The sequence below is a fragment of the Arachis ipaensis genome, chromosome B02, assembly GCF_000816755.2.
Source record: "Arachis ipaensis cultivar K30076 chromosome B02, Araip1.1, whole genome shotgun sequence".
Classification (NCBI taxonomy): domain Eukaryota; kingdom Viridiplantae; phylum Streptophyta; class Magnoliopsida; order Fabales; family Fabaceae; genus Arachis; species Arachis ipaensis.
Window position 1 is genome coordinate 98,735,936 of NC_029786.2, and position 8,881 is coordinate 98,744,816.

An 8,881-nucleotide genomic window follows, 5' to 3' on the forward strand; every position below is an offset into this window, starting at 1 on the left:
GTATCTAAAATTTGATATAATTCATGCGATTTGATAAAGAATAAAATTCAATTAAAATTCAAATTAATTTGGTTTTGATAAGTTTTTAGTTTGGATTGAATTTTTTTTTGTGACTTGAAACAAAATAAACAAGAAAGAAAAGACACTAAAGGAAAGTATGCATATCCCCTAAAACAATCTCCATTAATTCTGGTTAGGAAGCAACCATTCCGTATAGGGTTGGTCATTTCGCACTGCAAGCTTAGCCATGTAGTCAGCAACAACATTTGCAGTCCTCTAGATAAGAGTTAGGCTTACTATTCATTTTCTGTTTTGAAACTCTTGAATTTTGTCAATGATATCAGCACTATTACCAGGAGTATAATGAATAATAGCACTATAAGCATCAAGGCAGTCCACTTCACAAATGATTTCATTAAAACTGCAGTCCCAGGCTAAACACAACCCACTCAACATACCCAGAAGCTCACATCGCACAATGGTATCCACCAGAATAGAATCCGAACACCCCTTGATTCAAGTCCCTGCGCTATCTCAAAGAATGCAGCCGAAGCCGGCTCGGTGCTGAGTGGACAAAATACTAGCATCACAATTTAATTTGATCACAGAGGCAGGAGGGGAGTTCCGAGAAAAAGATGCAGAAATCGGATGTAAGGTTCTTCCTACAAAAAAAACTAAGAAAATCCTTAGCTTCTTATTTAATTAAAAATGTTACTTTCATAGTGCTCCAAGATTTCTCCCCATTGAAAACATCGTTATTACGATCTCACCAAATCCACCACAACGTTGTCGAGAAAAGGCATTAACGAGAAGAAGAATAGCATCTAATCCACTTAAAAAAGTCCATGTCCAGATCACTTGGCATTCTACCAATGCCCAACGAGTATCACACCGCCTACGCTTTATTGCAATCCCTAAAGCAATGGGTTGCGCACTAGAACAATTAGGATTTGATGTTTTATTGAATGCATGTATGTTCTAATTTATGCATGCAGCTGTTTTTTCTGTGAAAACGGTTATATTTATTTGATGGATATCTCTGAATTAAAGAGAAGCTTTGTCGAATTATCGTTTAAATTGGTTAAAACATGTTTGGTTTGTCAGAAAATGATAATTGTATTTGACGGGAGATTCTAATTATAGGGTATACTCTACCAAAATTTCTAAAAGTTTTAATAAGTTGTGTTGTTGGTTGAATTCTAAGGTGTGTGTTGTAATATGATTCCAAGTCATTGTCTATGGATGTATAATAGGGATAACAGTAGACGGGAGGGAGGGAGGGTGTTTAAAACCTAAATTCTTTTAGAGGGTTGATGCATTTATCACGTATGTCTTCAGCATGGAACCGTTTAGATCTGAAGGGTGTATCTAGTTGTCCGTGTTAAAAGTGTCGGCTAACTAAGTGGTTAGGACATGTGGATATAACGCTTCACCTCCACCGTAACGGGTTCGAGGATAGTATTGGATATGGATGGAACATGGAGAAGTGAACGAGCAGGAAATTAACCGGTTTGCCTCTAATTTGAATAGGTCTGATTGTCGATCAACGAGGGTTCGAGTGGTCCATATTACTTAAACATGGAAGAAATGACTTGAGAGGCTAACCAAGAGGAATACAACGAGATGGTATTTGATACAACTGGTGTTACAAAATTGGAAGAGGCTGAAGAAGAGCCTAACCCAAAGACAAAGAGATTTTATCATCTGTGAGAATCTACTGTAAAACTTTGTTTGAGGGGTGCGTTCATTCAGAGTTGTCTGCATGTGTTAGAATGATGAGTATAAAGTTGGAGTCAAATCATACTCAAGAGTCTTTTGATAAGTGGGTCACCTTTTGCAACGAATTGATATCTGTCGGGTCTACTAGCATTTCCCGAAACTAGTACGAAGCAAAGAAGCTAGTTTCGAAATTGGGTCTACATTCGGTAAAAATTTATTGTTATTTGAATGGTTGTATGCTACAAGACAGATCCAAACTTCACTGAATACAGATTTTGTAGATTACCGAGATTCCAAGTTGAGAGAGAACAGACTGGTAAATGCCGGTTAAAGAGAATTCCAATGAAATAGATGCACTACTTGCCCTTAATTCCTAAGTTGAAATGATTGTATGCATCGATGAGTTTTCTCACATGACCTGGCATAGTAACAACAAGAGAGATGATGAAATCATGACACATCCGTCACATGGAGAAGCTTGGAAGCATTTTGATAGGGTACATCCTACATTTGCGAGCGAGCTCAGAAACGTTAGACTAACTTTGTGCTCTGACGGGTTCGAACCGAATTTCAATTTCGATAAAACGTATTCTTGTTGGCCTGTAGTCATGACACCTTATAACTTTTGTCCCAAAATGTGCGTAAAGGACCCATACATGTTCCTAACTTGCATCATACCTTGTCTCATCAATCCAAAGGCTAAAATAGATGTCTACTTGCAGTCCTTGGTGGGTGAGTTAAAGGAGTTGTGGATCTATGGTGTAGAACATATGATATTTCGATGAAGATAAACTTCCAACTGTGGGCTACATTGATGTGGACCATTAATTACTTTTCTGCATACAGCAAGTTGTCAAGTTGGTCCACTCAGAACATAATGATATATCCCATTTGTATGGAGGATACAAAGTCATTTTGGTTGAAGAATGGTGGTAAGAATTCGTGGTTTGATTGTCATCAAAGATTCCTGGACATAGATCATCCTTTTTAGCGCAACAAGGACTCGTTCAAAAAGAATAAAAGTGAACAAGAAGAGACACTTGTGAAGTTTGGTGGTAGGCAATTCCAAAGATCATCGATAACGGGACAAACCTGAGACCTCCGGGATATGGCAGGGAGCATAATTGGACTAAATAGAGTATATTTAGGAAGTTGTCTTATTAGAAAGACAACTTAGTACGACATTGTCTTGATGTGATGCACATTAAAAAAACGTGTTTGATAATATCATGCACACAATAATGGATGATGAGCCAACAAAGGACAATGATAAGGCTATGTTAGACTTGGTGGACATTTGCAGGAGGCCATATTTAAACTTAAAAAGACTTTATAACAGGCGGTGGGCTAAATCAAAGGCGGTGTTTGCTCTAACGAAGGAGCAGAGACAAAATATTTAATTTATAAGTGGATTAGAGGATTAAGATTTTCTGATGGTTATGCCTCTAACTTGAGAAGGTGTGCAAACGTGTCACAAAATAGCTAGGTTGAAGAGTCATGATTGTCACGTCTTCATGGAGTCTTTGCTTCTTGTCATGTTCAAAGAACTTTCAACCAATATCTGAAAACCTCTCACACGAAAAATAAGTGAGTTCTTTAGGGAGTTATGTGCTACGAAACTTAGAATTAATAATCTCACAGTTATGGAAAAAAATATTCCCATTATAATTTGTAAGCTATAGAGGATATTCCCTCCATCCTTTTTTGATGTTATGGAACACTTAGCAACCCACTTACTGTACGAAGTAATACTATGTGGGCCGGTCCAAGTTTGATGGATGTACCCATTTGAGAGGATAATTGGTTCATTCAAGCGTACCGTAAAGAACACAGCCCCGATTGAGGGCAACAAGCATTCCTAGCTAAGGAAACATCAGCATTTCGCTCATTCTATTTTCAACCTCATATTGAGTTACGTAGAACAAGGGTTGCAAAGAACAATGAGAGGGGAGAATCATCGTCAAGTGAAACAACATATCCAATATTTGCTATGGAAGGAGCTGCAACGGGTGCGGACAGTGACTATTGGTTAGAGAAGAAGGAAATTGATACTGCACATCTACATGTATCGCTTAACTGTGACCAAAATTTACCCTACCTCATGTGAGTTTTTTAAGTTTTCGTAAATATTGCAATTAGTAAGATACTAACATCTTAATCTAATCAAAACTTCTTTATCCTATTCTATCATATAGGTTATTTCAAGAGGCAAATTATGATATCTCATTGAACAATTTTTCACGTTGGTTCAGAGAATACATCAGCATGTATCTAACTGACACAACAGATTCGAAACTAGTTGCACTTAGTTAGGGCCCAATGAATAAGGGCACTAGCTACCCGATATACAATGTCAATGGATATCAATTCCATTCTTTATAGTGGTTGATTGAAAAGAAAACAGATAACACTGGAATTTGAGTTCGTGGGGATACAGGCGGTGGTCATTCTGATTGGTTTGGTGTGTTGCACAACATAATTCAATTGGAGTATTTCTGTCGCATTACGTACAAGGTGTGCATGTTTAAACATGAATGGTATGACCCAAGTTCACGATAAGGAATACAAAAGCACAAAGACTATGATATCATTGAAGTTAATGTAACTAGGAAATATAGGCACTACGATCCTTTTATTCTACATCAAAATGCACGACAGATATACTATTTGCTATATCCAGGTTCATGCAAGTCTAGTTGGGTGGTTGTGGTTAAGATTAAGCCAAGAGGCCACATCGAGTCTGATGATAGGACAGATGGTCAAGAACCTTACCAGATTGATGACCCTACTCCTTCAAAAATGGTGGTTGATACCGATAAGTCGATCACCTTTAGGTCGGTTGTTATGGATGATGACATCATTGATTTTGGAATAGATGCCGACACACTACCACCATAGGATGACGATCTTCATGGAAAAGACAGGATCGATGGCGATAAAGAAGAGGAAGACGTGTTCAATGATTAGAAAACTATCTTGGAAGAGGAGGATGGTGAACCAGAAGAAGAAGATGATGAATCTGAATAAGGTTAATGTAAATATAGTTCTATCTTATGTATTTCTTTACCAAACTTTGAGAAGAATGTAATATAATTAGCATTATTTTAGATATTCCGATTATTATTATTTCGTATTTTTAATTTGTATATATGAAATTTCACATCAAGTTTAAAGCACTGTTCCAATTATTAATTATCGGGGTATATTATAGATAGACGAAAAAAATTATTTAAAAAAGTCGTCTACCGTCAAAATATACCGATGGTAACAGCCCAACTAATTTTTCAAAAAAAAATTAGAAAAAGTATTACCATCAGATGTACGGTCAGATTAAGGTGGTGTGAAGCTGTATTCTTTGATACCAACGATTTTTTGACGGTAGGTGGTAACAGATTTTGTTTCCTTGAAATCCATATTTCGCCGCTAAATCCAACGTAGATTACCGTCGGACGAATAAATCCGACGGTAATTTATTTCCGGCGAGGTTTATTACGTCGAATAGGTTCCGACAAAAAATTTGACGGTAAAACTATTTACCGTCAGATTTGATTCATTTTTTCGACAGTAAATTCAACGGTACTCAACTTTTTTTTTTTTTGTAGTGAGTACACATATCACCTCGTGTATTATTTTGGCTTAAAATACTTATGTCCAATTTTCAAGTATTTTGAGAATTTTACTAATAGAATGAAGGTACAAAAGACATAATTTGCAAAGAGAATTATCAGGCTATAGTTTTTTACTCAGATTGAATTGCAGTCAATTTAAGAACTTTTGATATATCACTTAACTTCTCAAACAAGACTTAGATTGAATACCTAATTAATCTAAGAATGTTAGATATTATTTTCTCTCAAATTTTCTCAGGACTATCAAGTAACTCAGATTGATTTCTCACTAACTTCAAAACTTTACATATTCTTACCTCAACTTTTTTCAAAAGATAACAAGTAATTCAATTGGATACTCCACCAATAAAAAATCTTATATATTTACGTGACTTTCTCAAACAATACTCAAATTAAATCACAACTTAATTTAAGGACTTTAGAAAAGATAGAATAGTATTATAAACAAATAAGTTAATCATGTTATCAAATAAATAGTAAAAAAAGAAAAATACTAAAAACAAATAAGTAATCAATTCAAAACATAAAAACAAATATATTGATATATTATATTCGATAAATACTAAAAACGTCAACTATAATTCTCATAGTCATTTTTGTCTTTATCATTTTCGTCCTCATCTGATTCCATTTGGGATGGCGACAATAATAATAAAACATTACTTAAATTACTTGGGTTCTAACTTTCTTGTAATAGATAATATAAATCTTATTCTATTTTTTCTATTCTAACTTTATCTTTTTAACTTAGCCATTTTAATTTTGTGTCTCTTTTCTAATGCGCCAAACGTGGATCTAATAAGTTACATCAAAATATTTTTTTTTTCATTTATTTAAGTTATTCATCATATTTGTGTTATGTGCATCCAATCCTCTCAACTTATCGTAATACTTGTTCTACCTATCATTATCGAAGCATTTACATAATCTTGCAATATGGATTCTCTAAAAAAATTGGAGAAAATGATACATAGCTTCCTGACCCTTTGTTTCATGGACATTTTTGTCTCGCGGACATTTTTGTCCCTAACCATTGAAAAATACTTTTAAGTCTCTGACCTTCACAAAACTTGGACGGATCAGTCTCTCCGTCCAAATGCCTCCGTCAGGGACTGATCCGTCCAAATTTTGTGAAAGTCAGAGATTTAAAAATATTTTTCAATGGTCAAGGACAAAAATGTCCGTGACCTATTTGTCCTTTTCTCAAAAAATCGATATGCCTATCAAACCAATTTATTTTTAGCGATTAATCGATATAAAATAAAAAGAAATACAAAGATTATTTCTTAAAAAAAATATTGTTATATAAATATATTATTTTATTATATTCACTACGCCTTGATTTTCATAACAATCTAATCCTCCATTTGGTCTAAGAAGAAATTAATGGTATATTTTTGTTTTTTGGGTTTCAATTAAAAGCCTAATCCTACAAGAAACGTAGAAACTACCCATTTTACTTTCCTTTTGGGCCTAAGAGGGTAAACCATAACTAAAATTAAATAAAAAGAAGAAAGCCCAAAGAATAAGCCCAAACGAAAAACCCTAATCCCCAGCTTGTTCTGTCACTGATCATATAAATAACAGGCAGCAATTAGGGTTCCAAATTGGGCGTGCATCTCATCAGAAGAAGAAAACAATGGTGTCGGGTTCAGGGATATGCGCAGCGCGTGTGGTGGTCGACGCGCGGCACCACATGCTCGGTCGTCTTGCGTCGATAGTGGCGAAGGAGCTTCTGAACGGTCAGAAGGTGGTGGTGGTTAGGTGCGAGGAGATCTGCATCTCCGGCGGTCTCGTTAGGCAGAAGATGAAGTACATGCGGTTCCTCCGTAAGAGGATGAACACTAAACCCTCTCATGGCCCCATCCATTTCCGCGCTCCTTCCAAGATCTTCTGGCGCACGGTTCGCGGCATGATTCCTCACAAGACGAAGCGCGGCGAAGCCGCTCTTGCTCGCTTGAAGGTTTTCGAGGGAATCCCTCCTCCTTATGATAAGACGAAGAGGATGGTGATCCCTGATGCTCTCAAGTAATTGCTCCTCTTCTTTCGTTATTCGATTTTCGTAGTTTTTATTTTTGTTAATTTAACGAATTACTGGTGAATCGATGGAATTAGGGTTTTGAGGCTTCAGAAGGGGCACAAATTCTGCTTGCTTGGTAGATTGTCATCTGAAGTTGGATGGAATTATTATGATACCATCACGGTTAGTGTGAAAATCTGAATCTTTTGTTGTTCTGTTCAGAGTTTAAAATTACTTGTTTGGAATTTTGCGAGTAATTGGATTTTGGAATCGCAGGAATTGGAGAAGAAGAGGAAGGAGAAGGCGCATTTGCTGTACGAGAGAAAGAAGCAGCTGAACAAATTGAGGGTGAAAGCTGAGAAGGTTGCTGAGGAGAAGCTTGGTTCCCAACTTGATATCCTTGCTCCAGTAAAGTACTGATTTGGCTTTTGTTAGTGTTTTTAAATTTTGAGGTATATTTAGTTGAATCTTCAGTCTTTTCATTTTTGTTTTGGTTGTTGAATTTCTCTTTGGAGCTTATAATTTGTTTTGATGTGATAATCGTGGAAGCTATAAGCTATTTTTGTATGTGATTTTGTAGATTTATTGTTTCATCCTAGATTATATTACATTGCATTTAAGAATGGTTCGTATCAATTACATTTGGACTTCTTTATTCTGAATAATTTTGGTTTGGTTTCAGGGTATATAGACTAGAGAGTAAAAATTAAAATATTCATTTTATTTTTTGAAAATATATAAAGGATAAAATATTTAAAATTTTCTTTAATTAGAAATTAGAAATTAGAAATATTATAATTAGGATGATGGATTAGGATTTCTTATTTTTTCTAAATTTTTTAATGTGATGTGAAACCTTGAATCCTTGATTCGGCAATGCCCAATAAAGATATCAGATTTTAGAGACACTAATAGATGTATCATTAAAAATGGCATTTTTATAATGTAAATAATCGATCATTACTTGCACTTCAGATTGGTTCTTAAACAATTTATTATACATTAGACACTTTTATTCCCTGGCCAATTATTATGATGCTCAAGGTCTCGAAGGTTTGTCTTTGACAAACAAATTAATCCTTCCGTTAATATACTCCATGAAACAATGACAGAATAGTGAGATTGTGAGAATACATCTATGTTCGTTAATTAACACGTGGCATCTTATGGGACAAATTAGTCCCCGTTTACACCACCGAAACAAAACTAAGTTTACCCCTCTCTCCACCATCAATACCAGTAACCACCACCAGATTATTGTTATTCTTTGCAAATCTCGATGCCTTTTATGGATGTTGATTAAGATTCTTCTCATGTTGGGTAAGGTCTTGCTAAATGGTTATATTTCAGTATCAGTGTCTTCCATTTTCACCCTTTATGCAATTCCCAATCAAGGGAGTATAAATTAGCAAGGATATGGTCAAGTGCTGCGACGGCCGTATGCAATTCAGGACAAACTCTTCTACCAGATCCAAATGGAATTAACTCAATTCTTCGGAAATCTATATCATTA

General features: G+C 35.4%; 1 protein-coding gene across 1 annotated transcript; it reads left to right on the plus strand.

Annotated features, from left to right (window-relative positions):
- LOC107625907 (60S ribosomal protein L13a-4) lies at nucleotides 6,936-8,007 on the plus strand. The gene is made up of 3 exons (XM_016328638.2): nucleotides 6,936-7,376; nucleotides 7,464-7,551; nucleotides 7,645-8,007. The coding sequence occupies exons 1-3, from the start codon at nucleotides 6,988-6,990 to the stop codon at nucleotides 7,786-7,788; spliced, it is 621 nt and encodes a 206-aa protein (XP_016184124.1). The 5' UTR covers nucleotides 6,936-6,987; the 3' UTR covers nucleotides 7,789-8,007.

What these genes read in the sequence shown, in the direction of transcription:
- LOC107625907 (XM_016328638.2), top strand. Translation starts at nt 6,988, where the DNA reads ATGGTGTCGGGTTCAGGGATATGCGCAGCGCGTGTGGTGGTCGACGCG. An exon ending in GTGATCCCTGATGCTCTCAA is followed by an intron (nt 7,377 to 7,463) that starts GTAATTGCTCCT and finishes CGATGGAATTAG; the next exon opens with GGTTTTGAGGCTTCAGAAGG. An exon ending in ATTATTATGATACCATCACG is followed by an intron (nt 7,552 to 7,644) that starts GTTAGTGTGAAA and finishes TTGGAATCGCAG; the next exon opens with GAATTGGAGAAGAAGAGGAA.